The following is a 13,789-nucleotide window of genomic DNA, read 5'->3' on the forward strand; positions in this document are numbered from 1 at the left end:
ACAAAGTTGCGGCTTGGAAGGACGAACAATGCAAGTTGCTGCTCATATTGTCCACAGTAATTCACCAATCACAAGTTAGCTGGCGGTCGTATACTCTCGCCATTAGTCATTCGACTGCCAATCAAATTTCGAGAGGCGGGATCAGAATCGTTGTCCAATTAGATTAGTGATGTCACTCTGTGGAGGATCTGCATAATCTTCACGGTCTAGACGTCTTGACAGATTACCAAAACTAATGCTGCCTTCATATGCTGTCGGAAATATCCAAACTGAGAGTTGAGCGCAGATGAGGGACCCAACAGAGTGGTAAATATAACTGGAAAAGTGGCTTTTCCCATGAAGTTGTCGAGATCGTACGTTTAGGGGATGGAGAGCATGGAAGCCGTGTCAACAGCTGATGGTAAAAGTGATGTATAAGACAACTTCTGGCTAATCAATTTTCTCCTCTTCATTGGAGAAAATTAATATCAGGTATGTAATTAATTCTGCCACTACAGCATAAATTTGCACAAAGTAGCTCTGTGCCGTTTCATTGTGAATTAAAACATCTGCCACCAAGAAAATATTTGTTTTACTTTATTTTGTTAATATAATTGTAATTGTAATTTGCTGCACTTGAATGAACAATGTCGTTAGAACTGCCAAACTCAGTATGAGCACTTGAATGCAGCATAATCCATGGTCTCCAAATAGTAGGATATTGATGATATCTGCTACTTTAGTGGAAATAATGAACATTTGATGCACTTATTCTATTCTTGTGATGTGTTCTAGGCTTCTGGGAAAAATGTAATGCTTGTGTTTAATTTTAGAAATCCTTCATACCGCTTTGTGCTCTAGGATATAGTCTGTTAGTATTGCAATGCTAACAAGTCCATTGAAACGTGTTTATTACAAAATATTCATTGAAAGAAACTGAAACGTTTTGATTGATGCAAGATTTTTTTTATTCCCTTGGTGATCTTATATGTACTTATATTATGTATGTATTGTATTATATGTATTGAGTAAGAATACTCAATTACTTCTTACTTTTTTCTCAATAAAATAAAAAATCAATCAAAAAAATTGAAGATTAGTGCCAGATTTCAGACACAAAATGTCCACAAACAAAGGTACAGTTACATATAATAAAACAATATAGATAATCCAAACCACATTCCTACATGCATGACAGAATAATAAAAGCTCAAAACACAACTTTTCATTTGCAAACCTTTGTTTTATTCAGTCCCCTCCAGTGTTCTTACATGGAAAAGTGCCACAGACCGTAGGGTAAAAATGTGCATTAACCAAATCAAGGCATATTCATTCATTTCTTTCCTTTGTAATTCACATTAACAAAAATTAATCACAATTTGTCAAAACCCTTTCTTACTCTAGTACATATCCCTATGTTGCACAGTGATAAAAGTGTTTAGAAACTAACCTCTCCCTCAGGGTTTTAGTGTATAAAATGAAGGTGGCAGGTAAGAATGACACTCAGGTGTGGAGACTGGATGGTAAAACACCCTGACAGCATCCTTGATTGTGATTGGGCAATCTCACTTCCTGTTGGTGGGGTCAGAGGTCGGCCTGGGTCGACACTGTCCTTTTCAGAGAGATTAACCAGGCCTATCTGATCCCAGTTAATCCACACGCACCATCACTGGGGCATAAAGCTGCTACACACACACACACACACACACTCAAAGTCCAATCCACTCTATCTGTCCTTGTTCCATGTCTGGGCAGCATAGCTCATGTTTTCAGCAACTGTGAAGTCTTGTTTTCTATACTAACACTGGATTACAACGTCTCAAACATGTGAATGACATCAGAGGGACTTTGGATAAAGCACAATAAAATAATTAAATAAATAGTATATATTCTACATTATCAGACTGTCTGTGTGTTCATGCCTAAATCCCTGTTTGCCTGAAATTGGCTTCTCAATGAAGTTCATGACGTTTTGGGGTGTGTACCATTTCCTGTGGGCGTGTCATGTGGGTGGGGCCAGTGGTGAGCTGGTTGTGGCTATCAAGGTGAGGCTAGCAGCCACAGAGCAGGAAGTCACAGCAACAACAACAACAGAGGACAGCAGCTGAGAAAGACCAGTGAACGTAAACGTGCAGCAGACACAGAGCTGCTACTGCTGGACAGGCAGCATGTTAGCCAGTTAGCTGGCTGGGTTTTCTACATAGTAAACTAGACTAAACTAGATTATCCACAGAGTTCATCAGACAGATCGTCAAGATGAGTGACAGGTGTTGAGGTGTCAACTTGACCAACTGAGGAGAAGCAGGGCGGGACTAACAATACACTTAGCTGCCTCAAGGGAAAAAGCTGCATGTTGTAGCTAAAGAGTAACTGAACCCTAGACCACTTTTATGGATTTGCCATCTGCTATTGGCTGATCTTTAGTGCCAGGTGATGTCACCACCTGTTGTACTTTATAGTCTTTAAACATGAACCAACCCATAAGCCCAGCAGCACCCAGTGCCAGAACATCAGCTAAATACCTAAAATCTAAACTCTTCTCCCTCGGATGAAGCTGATCATTTAGAAAGGGTTTTGTCTCAGTTGGCATTAACTTTTCTCTTTCAAGGGTTTTGGACCTAAACTACTCCAGGATGCAGCCGGCCATAAAAGAGCCACCAGAACTTTTTTCAAGGGTATTTATTGAACATTTGTGTTCTTTTTATTACAATGTGTTACTGTTTTCTAAAAGTCATAAGCCACTCGAGGTTCTGCTTCAACACTTCTTAGCTGTGCTAAAATGACTGTAAAGGGCAGCCTCTTGTGGCTCATAGCTTAATTTGGACATAATTTCCCCATCAAATCTCATTATAATCTATGGATCTGTCTTCATCACATCTACATAACAGAATACCCTTACAAGAGTGAGCTGTAAACCTGAAATGTCACCTTCGTTTATTCATCGTCTCCAATCTACTGTCTGGTTCCTTGTCAAAGGGACATAAAAGGGTTAAATAAGAGTGAATAAGATCACAGAAGGACCCTGGACAGTCAAGCTTCGTACATCATATCAGTGTCACAATACCAACAAAGTAGCATCCATGCTGTTTCTGAAACCAACAAAGTACAAACAGAGCACAAAGTTAGCAGCTGAGGTTCTCATGTTTTGTGGTAAACCAATCATCACATTGCAATACGAACATCCGTACACTGTTTTGACCAATATTTAACATTCTTTGAGTTTTTGTGTTTATCCTGTACATGGAATAAGTGGATAATTTATTGGAATAGAATGGTAGGAGGATCGGCCTTACCTAAGATTGTGTGTAAACCCTTATAAGTGTACAAACTTGGTACTCCCAGGTGTACATGATGGGTACTATGGAGTTTTTCGGTTGGAATACTGTATGGTCTATATCATCTAAATCCTGTAAATTATGTTTAGTGTGTGCATATTCAGTGAGAGAATTTACTATTTACTAAATCCAAAGCCCTTATTTGCCTTCCCTGGGATATATACTCAAAAATAAAAGTCACAATTCCTCATAGCTTCACTACAAAAAGACAATTCAAATCTTAAATGATCAGTCTAGATTAGGTAGGCTAAAGGTCATTAGAGTAAACTGGATGCGTTACATTATAAGGTATCTGGGTTGATGGCAACCTAGTTGAGTCTTAAACAGATGTTTCAAGTAGGAGGACAGGATTAAGATACTGTAGCTTCAGAGGTCAAACTGGGAGACAGAACACATGTAGGGATGCACTGGAACCAGTCATCACCAGTACAACTTCAAGCACACAACTCAAGCATCCGCAGATATCAAACATTTACCCTTCTGTAACAGTAAATATTCAGCCATTTGGGTTTAATGTGATCTGCTTGGGATCATTAGAGGAAATATAGTCTAGAACATGATGGTGTGATGACCTACTGCCTCCATTTACCTCCAGTTTTCTTTAAAGTAATTACATTGTCCTTTTGCTGTTTGATAACAAAATAGTGATTCATAGAGGCTTTGTAGTTACATCACAAATCTCCTAGCAACCACAAATGGCGCCATCATGGAGGTCCATTGACGTGAGGTTTGTCAATAATGCTAAATATAGGCTAACCTGGCAAGAGTGATACCTGAAAAAGCTTGTTGTGGTGTGGCTGGAGATCCATTCAGTAACGTTCTCAGTAAGAGTGAATATGTGATAAGGTGGGTTTGTTTCCAAATGTAGGTTACTGTGACAGTAAACTGTCTTTAGCCCTAGTCTCTACTCCAATACACTCTGAGTTGTAGCTTGAGAAGAGTTAGCTCAGTTAACCTGAACAAACTGTTAGCTAGCTAACTAGCCAGCAGGCTCATTTAGCAAAACAAGCAATGTTAATGTTAACATGCAGCTACTGGCCACTACTAATGCTAGCTTCTGCTAACGTTAGCTAGTGTGCAAATCAGATGTGTTAACAAGACAGTTAGCTGACAAGATATGGTTAGCTATCTAACAACATTATCTAACACAAAATCAATGAGTCCAGATGTCAGTGGTGAAATGATCGTTATAAGTAAAAAACAGCACAAAAATTAACCATATCTATTGAATTATGTCGAGTCAACGAAGAAACACAATTTGCTTTTCACAGCCACTGTTGGCTGAGGACCTCCAATATGGCCGCCAGAGGGTGTGTACGTCACCTGAAAGCCCAGTAACTGAGGGTCCTTGACATGAAAAGCTGTTGGAGCCCCTGAGGTATGTTATTGCAACAGGTTTACGATTGTACTAATTAATGAATTAATTGTAAACTGTTAAGTACTTGTGCTTATGGTATGTTTTAGTCTGGATCTTTACGACTATCAATGGGATTGGATAATAAAGTTCATGTTATCAAACCCAGTGTTTCAGGCTACTATCAGCCTGATACATCAGTGCATCCCTGAACACATGCAGAAACTCCATTTAGAATTGCACATGCACGCAAGCACGCATACACACACAGACACACTCTCTCTCTCACACACACACACACACTAGGTATTGATTATCACTAACGATCCTAGACAGTCTACGCACTGCCAGCTCACACACCTGTGGGCAGGGCAGTCAACCAACAGAAGGCACGACTGATGTAAAACAGAAATATTGAGTCTCTAACTCAGATGGACTGAACAGGAGCTAAATCACACTGTCGGCTCAGATCAAGCCAGTTTCACCAGTAGAACAACCAGCCATGTTCCTCCACCAACACACGAAAACATTGTCTTCCAATGTCCATGGGTCCGGTCTCATTTCACTTGCAACCTCTTAGGTTTTGGATGTAATATGATATTGTGTACGTCATTGTGACTGTACAGAATGTGTGACAGGCTTCGGCATTTAGGCCTAATGTGCTATATATGAACCACACTGTAATCATTTCAGGGTTGGAAAGGTGTGACAACAAGAAGTGACCTACATTTGTAAAGCATATCTACAAAGACATTTGTGTCTTTCTGAGGTATTTCTGACACCTTGGTGGAGTGCTCAGTTCAAACAGTCTTGAAATGTCTGATTAAAGGTGCTATTTGTAGCATTTTTAGCCATCAATATATCATTGTCAAATTAATTGCGATACTAGGGTATAATAACCATAAACAAATGAAAACATCGAGACAATTGGTAGCCTCTATCTCACACCAGTAGGATTGTTAGTGCTAATGTTTTTCAACATTAAGACCTGCTTTCCCATAAACCCTGTTGCTTCCTGGCACTAAAAGGATATTGCTACTTCTTTGCTTCTTCAGTCAAAGTGTTTCTCTTTGGCTTCACTGAAGAGGGTAAGTTTGTTGGAAGTGATTTTTCCATCGGCTTTTCCCTCCTTCCGCCATCTGCTGCCAGAAACTCTGAAAGCTTTAGCTCCGTTTGCTCTGGAAGAACAGAACCTCCTCTTGTTTTGTGCCGTAAAGCGATCCAGCAGATTTCCCGCCAAATTTGACCTGATAGCACACAATGTAAAATGCAGAGTAGAGGCTGCCAATCTTCTCATGCTCTCATTTGTTTATGCTAATTATAATATTGTCTCAAAATTGATATGGTAATGATTTATTGAGGTTGAAGTGCTACATGTTGCACCTTTAAGATCTGACAGTCTTACATATGATGTGGTCTGATTTTCTAGCTATTTAGTAGCCTGACAACAAGCATTTTCAGTTGTAAAATATGTCTTTTTCTACCCTTTGGGCAGTACTGTGATCATAGGCAAAAAGTTCAGATTGGTTCCAGAGGCAGAATTGCCAGGCCCAGCCGGGTCGGGTCACATGAGCGGCTCACCTGATTCAGATGCTAATTTTGCACACGAAATGAAAGCAAACTGAGAGTTTATTTGAGAGTTTCCATCTGAATGAGATAAATAATTCCGAAGAGTCAATTGTAAAAGAAAGGGTAATTGTGTCTCATGAAGATCCACCGATATTTTCAGTTTTTCAAGTATTTCACTGCTATGTTGTACGGTTGTGGGTGGAAATGAGTGCACATGCGCTACATCAACCACAACAAGAAAACAACATGGCAGTTAGAGGAAGAGAAAGTCTAAGGCAGAGATTTAAATTTAACAGATTTCTAACTTCAGACTTCAAAAGATACAAAAAGTGGTTGGTTGCCATTCGCCACAACAAATCTGATATAAACACTCCATTGCAACACTTGGACTCACTGCAGGTGTGTAGCAATCATTCCATATCTACAAACTGGGCCTCATCGTCACTTATTATTCCTATTATTCATTTCTGCATCTCTCCATTAAACAACAAGATGAATAAAGTGTGGAGGAAGGGTAAGAATAATTAAACTTTACCTTGGTGATGCGAGAGGCGCACGCACACAGCTGTCCATCTCTGCACATACAAAGTAGCAATGAAATATTTGCGAAAACAGAATATTTGTGGCTCTTCTTGACACACAATTGCTTTCTCTTTTGCAAAATAGTCAATTATATGTCTCATTTAAAAAGAGACACTGAAGTAAGATCTCAGTTTGCTTTCAAATCACTAGGTTCACATCTTACATCCAAACTTCCACTGACATAGCACTGTACTGAAAAGCAGGCGTGCTAAATTAGCATCCGAGCTACGTAACCTGCTCATGTGACCCAGCTGGGCCTGACAACTCTGGCTCTGGAACCGAGTCGAACTCTTTGCCTGTGATCACAGTGCTGCCCAAAGGGTGTAGAGAGACATATTTTACTACTGAAAATAGGCCGCATTCCCCTTTAAATAAAGCACACAGCTATTTGAAACCACTTCCAATTGTGTAGTTTGCCTTCGACTTCCTTCTCGATCGTCCAAAAGTTGTGCCAATCGTTTGAAAACAAGCCATCTAGACCGATATATCACTTTGCCGATACACGGGGCAGATTTTGGCATGTTAGTAAAAATTGGATACCGGCCAATCAGCGTTGTATCATCCTTTTTCAGTTGAGTTTCAGTTGAGAGTTTTAGTGTCCCATAATAGTCAAAATGCTTTTTCAGATTCCATCCTGACAAGAATACAATTCCTGGGGAAACACTGAAAATGTGTAATTTTGGGGACATTTTTGACATGAATATTGTCAAATTTAAAAATATTGAATATCGGCAGAAAATATCGACTATCAGCAGCTTCAACCCAAAATATATCTGCATCGGCCTTCAACAACCCATGCCGATCAGACTGTAGTGTGTGTATGTGGCAGGTACACGGACTCAGTGACTCAGCGTTTTTTGTGTTCCAACCACCGACTCTCCATCCTCCATGTTGCTTTTAGTTTGTTTGTGCTGATCGAGCGGAGAGTCAAATCTCTGTCCCGCTGCCACAGACCAAAAGACCGAGAGACCGAAGGAACGTCTTCCTCCCTTCAGTTTTCCCTCTGGGCCCTCTGCTTCTTGCGGGCCAGCCGGGCCTCGCGCATCGCCTCCAGGGTCTTGCGGGGGTCCATGACGAAGGCCAGGGCCACGCCCGCGGTGCCGTCGCCGTCCTGCCGCGAAAAACACAGGAAGGTGGCCCAAAGGAAGGCGCAGCAGCCCATGAAGGCCGTTCGCAGGTACAGCGGCATCAGGACAAAGTTCATGAACTGTGGAGAAGCAGGCGGGGGGAGGGGGGGGGGCAAAGGGGAGAGACATGTAAGAAAAGATAAGATGAAACTTAAATGTTCCACGTGAATGTTGCAGCAGCAAATACTAATAGGATACAGGAAATAAAAATGGAATTTAAATAAGAATAGAGCCAATACAGGGTATTTCAAGGTGCTTCATGTAGCTTAAAACCACTTCTACCCTGCGGGTCCATCATTTCAAACACATTTCACAGCCAATCTTTGATCAAACCTAAAGAACTTTATTTTAAATTCTAGCCAAGATCCCAACATTTCCAAAGATGAATTACAGGGAAATGTGTATAAAATGATGCACAAAACATCTAGATTTTTTCCATTAGCTGTAATGGTGCAGCCATAAAAAAAATGGCGCCTTGGGCTCTGGCGGCAGGAGAGAGACAAGGAGACAAGGAGAGACAAGGAGATAAAGAAAGAGAGAGATTGAATCTAGTGTATATGGTATAGTGTTTATAGTCTGTATTGAATCTGGTGTCATGACATTTCAGACAAGCGTCTCTGTTGATACTGAGCAGCCCGTCACATACAGCAATGTTTACAGTAAACTATCACATGTGTCGCCTACCAATATAATCCTAGTGACTGGGCTTCAGTCAAAGCTAATCCACAAATGATTACAGTTCTGTTAGTGTCCTTTTATTAAAAATCACATCTGGTCCAGTCAGCGTCCTCCACCTCTGATATGATGCAGTTTGATTGATTACATATTTACTGTAGAATCAATACTGCACTGGTCGTCTATGGGAACACACTAATCTGAATTGATTTCAGTGCAACATTTTGATCAGAGTCCACACAAGTTTGCATGAATATCTTATTATTGTCCTGGGTTTCAGTCTTAGAGTCTCATGGTCTAAATGCTGATTCAGATCCTGACAAGAAAAATATTCAGGGCAATTGGGAATACTTGTAATTTTTTGGCATGAAAATCATCACATTTAAAGATATTGAATATCAGCAGCTTCAAACCCCAAATTTTTGGTATCAGTTTTGGCCTTCCAAAACCCATATTGGTTGAACCCTAAGTATAATATCATTGGTGGCCATTATGATGTTGACTATTCATGTTTTGTCACCAGTGGTTACTGCTGATTATACAGGAACTGTTTATATTAGAAGAGCTGTAAAGCGGAGTGATACATACAGTGAAACGTAAAAAAAAAAGGTAAAACATAGGCCTATATATCAGTACTCATGACTCCTGTCCAATCAAATTACTTGACCAGAACTAACTCGACCAGTCGCGTAATTTGATTGGACAGGAGGCATTCCAATAACAGGTATTTCAGTGTAACAGCATGGGACGTTTCACTACATGTATCACTCCGCTTTACAGCTGTAATAGAAACAGTTTCTGTGTTGTAGTGGAATCCTGAGGGAACCATTTTTATTGGAGGAGACGAATAAAAGACAAAGATCAGAATCTGTTGTCTCAAATGACCATTACTTGATAAATAGCTTTGTTTATACAACTGTTGTATAGAAGCACTCCCTCTCATATCATATTGCTTAATTGTTACTTCCAGTCCCTGACCCAAACCCTCATTCTCTCCTTTGGCTCGGTCTTTATGTGCATTACTTTACAAGCAAGTTCTTCTGTCATGGTCTTCCTCATTGTGTCTATGGTTAAAAACCTGAAGAACTATAAAAGTGATCACAAAACATTCACATTTACCTGCATGAAAGGCCAGTACATGAGTCCAGTCTGCAAGTCAAAGAGGAACAGGATTAGTGTTTCAGAGGACAAACACTATTCAGCACATCACTGTCATGCAAATCTCTGTTCTTATAGCCTTGAGATGGTCACAGGAGATGGAGATTCAGCTTGTAAATAGATTAGATTTTTAGATTGGATGTGAACTGCTTGGGGTCATTCTTATTATCCATGTAAAAATTTAAAAATCTAAAAAAAACTTTAGAAAACACCAGTCTCAAGAAGAAATGCACTCCACAACTCCTGGCATGAGAGGAGAAAATACACAGAATGTAATATGCCATACTACTTTACCACCAGTTTGTTTTATAATAGACTGTTACACAAGTTAAGTTTTAGCAGTACTTTTTGATTAGGTGAACTTGTGTTTATGGGCTGGATTTATAGGCAGCTTGGATATTAACATCCATGTTGGGCTTGTGAGCCTCAGTGCATCCCTAACCACACGTACACACACACACACACACAGGGGAGTGAGAGAGAGATAGAGAGTCTCTCCTCTTTTCCTTTAGCCTTGAAATGTTCATTACTGGACATGTATTTACCAGGATAAGTTTTATACCACAATTACAGAAACCTGTCAGAAACACCATGAGTCCCTCGCTGACCTTGTGATTTACAATGGGCGCGTAATGACAGGATTTCAGCCTCTAAATGCATTGAGGCACTCTGATTTTTTTTATCCGCTGGCAGTAATCGCGATTGAATTACCCTGCTCCGGGCGACGTGCCCACTGCGCAAAAGCAGTGCCACAATCTAGGTTAATCGGGGGTGAGCTAGCAACTATGTGGAAGGAGGAAGGTGACTTTCCTCCCCGTGCCGCTGCCGAGGCCTTACCTTCCATGTGTTGAAGAACTTCTCCCTCCAGTCCTCGAAGATGTCCTCCTTCCCCTCCAGGAAGCTCACCCCTGGAGGACAGAGGGCAGGTTTACGCAGGGTTTTGGGAAACCTCGCGCCATTACGCACAAACCACAACGGCTTTTCTGTCATCTGACAAGGAAGGCGCATCATTCCTCACCTTGGCATACATGCTGTTTGACTGAGTTTTAACCTTAATACACATCTTACCACGGCCCATGATAACATGCATCATGGATGTCGGTTTGGTTTGGCGATGTGCGGCACGTCGGCACGTGCTATATTTAGCCTGATTTAGTCCTGAATTGATTTTGCAGTTTTTTTGTATCATTATAATGGAGAGCAATGATCAAGCAACATTTGCCAGATATGAACTGAAAAACATATCTTAAAAAGTCACATCAGGGAACACTCACCTAATAATTGATCACATTGACCAAATATAGGCTATGTAATAAAGTTTGGAGGTTCTTGACGCCCCTGAAACTTGTCAAACACTGTCTTGCATCCCAACCCAAACGCAGAGAAAGAGAAAGTAGTCTACAGCACATTTGGGACATGATGCAAATTCTCAAATTGTTCCTTTGTACTATCAGATCTGCGCTGGTATGCCCACTTTAAGTTTGGTTCTCTTACCCGTGTAGAAGACACTCGTTGCCAAAGGCGACGCGAAGCTTTGGTCCAGGAGGAGTTTGCGGAAAACCATACCGGCGGACTTTCCCGGGAAACGCCGCTCCAGCGTCCGTAACCAGAAGTAATTAAAGTTCCCATGGAAACTGATTGCCACGATGGCCACGTTGCGTGTGTGTCTCCAGTCTATGTGCTCCTTCTGGGCGATGAGCTGATGGACGAGGTCACCGCCGGCGAATAAGCAGCCGTACAGAGTGACATTGGCCAGCCAGGGGAATCTTTTGGCAGCCTCTTTCAACACGGCTCTCCTCATTTTGGCACAGGACGGAGTTCTGCGTTCGCTTACAAAGTGATGCAAAAGGGCTTCAATCCAACAATCAAGATGTAAGCATGCCGGTGAAACTAATTTGACGAGGCCCTGGTGTTAGCCGGCTAGTCGACGCTACGCAATCCATCCATGCGTGTCAATCAAGGAAGGGATTAGACGTTTCCGCCGGCCGGGGGAATATCACACATTGTCAAATCTGTGATTCAAGGGCTACAAAGATGACGAGTCCCCCAGATAACCTCTTCAAACACTCTGATCGGCATATTCCCACAGTGCGTAAAACCTGCCATGGTTACCCTTTGGTCACCTGGAGAGGAAGAGGGGTTCCAAAAACTATCTCGCTCTGGAGTTACGCGTGGACAAAACGCGTCTGAGCATGATATAAAACAGACGGCGAGGCTACGGACAGAATTCAGTTCCAACAGAAGTAGAAATTTGGGTTATTGTGGCTGCTCTGTCGCTCCGGGTGAATCAGGTGCCCTAACAACAAATCCTTCACGTCAAGCGCTAATCTGTGGGACTGTCCCGCCGTGCTCAGATTTATATCGCGGTCCAACTGCTTCACTGATCTCAACAGCAACCTGTTGGCCGCCTAAAGCCCTGCTCCGAAGCGCCCGGGGCCGATCCGTTCTCTGTCAGATCTGCTGCGCCCGCAACCGCAGTGTGCGCTCTTTACGCACAGGAGCAGCCGGGTCGACGAGGTGCTCTCTCTCTCTCTCTCTCTCTCTCTCTCTAACTCTCTCTCTCTCTCTCTCTCTCTCTCTCTCTCTCTCTCTCTCTCTCTCTCTCTCTCTAACTCTCTCTCTCTCTCTCTCTCTCTCTCTCGCTGTGGTAACACGGGAGTCTGTTGAGTATGGGAAGGTGTGGGAACTCGCCAAACCCTAGCCTAAGTAAGTCCAGCTTTGAGTTGTAGTTTTTATTATTATAACTGAGAGTAAAGACCAAGCAAAATCGCCAGAAATCTATTTGGAAGATGAAAAATCACATCAGTGCAATATTTCTCTCTAAACCGATGGTTTGGTTTGTTCACCTACCTCTAATAATGTTGACCAAATAATAACATGTTGTCAGTCATCAATCATCACTTTGCCCCCATAAATGCAGCTGATATATTCGGAAGTTGATTTGTTTGGAAGTTTTGGTGCTAAATTATATCAGATGCAGAGACTTTGCCATAGTTAATACGCTCCTATAGTGACACACAGGCTCTTTTACCCATAAACCACGACCTGACCTATAAATCCATTGCCTCTATATGCAAAATTGCTCGCCTCTTCCTCACTGACAGCAACAGAGTTACATTAAGGCCTGATACAGTAAATCTGCGTTGACCTTCGCTGACATGAGATGCAACAGCGGAATGTTTCAGTTCACCGTTACAAACACTAGATGGAGGAATATCTCTCCAGTCACAAAGAGAATCTGGTGGATCAATGCTAATGCAACGAGAGTCAGAGGTCTGCTGCTCTGCTTCAGTTGGAAATTAAAAGACTTTTTTTGGCCTTTTGTCTCCTATGTAGAACTGACCATCTAGGCCTACGCTAGTTCCAGTGAACCTTAAATCCTAGTATGTCTGTTGCAGTTCATATGGTATGTTTATTGAACAAGACAAACGTACAGAAGTGTCAACAGTAAAGGATATATCACATGTCACTGTATTTATTAAAGTTGCATATCATTTACATAAGAAATGGGCACAACTCACAGGAAATAAGTATAGGCTACAAAATTATTTAATTAAATAGACAAAAAGAAAAGAAAATGCTCATTGGAATGGCAATCAGGGTCTTGCAATAAAAACATGATCACAGTGTTTTAACATGATATCACTTTTCATAGGATTTTCTCCAACGTAACATGGAAGTTTAAAACATCTTCAAGAGAGATTTATCTTGGTTTTCATTGTAACATATAGTACTATTTTTGACCCAGTTATCGAAATCTACTTTTTACATTCATAATAGAATATATATGTAGGCTATACATATATGAGGAGTCCGTGGTTTGGTTTATGGCCACACATCAGCTCGTTTCATCATTTCCACTATGAACTGTTACTGAGGGGGCGGGGGGTAAGAGAGGGCGGATGGAACATATGGTAATCCAATTGGCCGCTTTCTCGTTCGATCAAAATCCCTAGCCTCTGATTGGCTCTTGTGCTTAAAGCCTCCTAAATGTCATTTTTGGACTTGTG

General features: G+C 41.4%; 1 protein-coding gene across 1 annotated transcript; it reads right to left on the minus strand.

The window, feature by feature from the left end:
* Positions 1 to 7,810: 7,810 nt before the first annotated feature.
* mpv17l (MPV17 mitochondrial membrane protein like) lies at positions 7,811 to 11,580 on the minus strand. The gene is made up of 4 exons (XM_071528535.1): positions 11,274 to 11,580; positions 10,617 to 10,687; positions 9,741 to 9,770; positions 7,811 to 8,026 (listed from the first exon to the last, which is right to left on the minus strand). The coding sequence occupies exons 1-4, from the start codon at positions 11,578 to 11,580 to the stop codon at positions 7,811 to 7,813; spliced, it is 624 nt and encodes a 207-aa protein (XP_071384636.1).
* Positions 11,581 to 13,789: the final 2,209 nt, after the last annotated feature.

This window comes from Centroberyx affinis, unplaced genomic scaffold (assembly GCF_046629955.1).
Source record: "Centroberyx affinis isolate AG114_WGS23_722 - 3 ecotype Tasmania unplaced genomic scaffold, CSIRO-AGI_Caff_v1 ptg001684l_1, whole genome shotgun sequence".
Classification (NCBI taxonomy): domain Eukaryota; kingdom Metazoa; phylum Chordata; class Actinopteri; order Beryciformes; family Berycidae; genus Centroberyx; species Centroberyx affinis.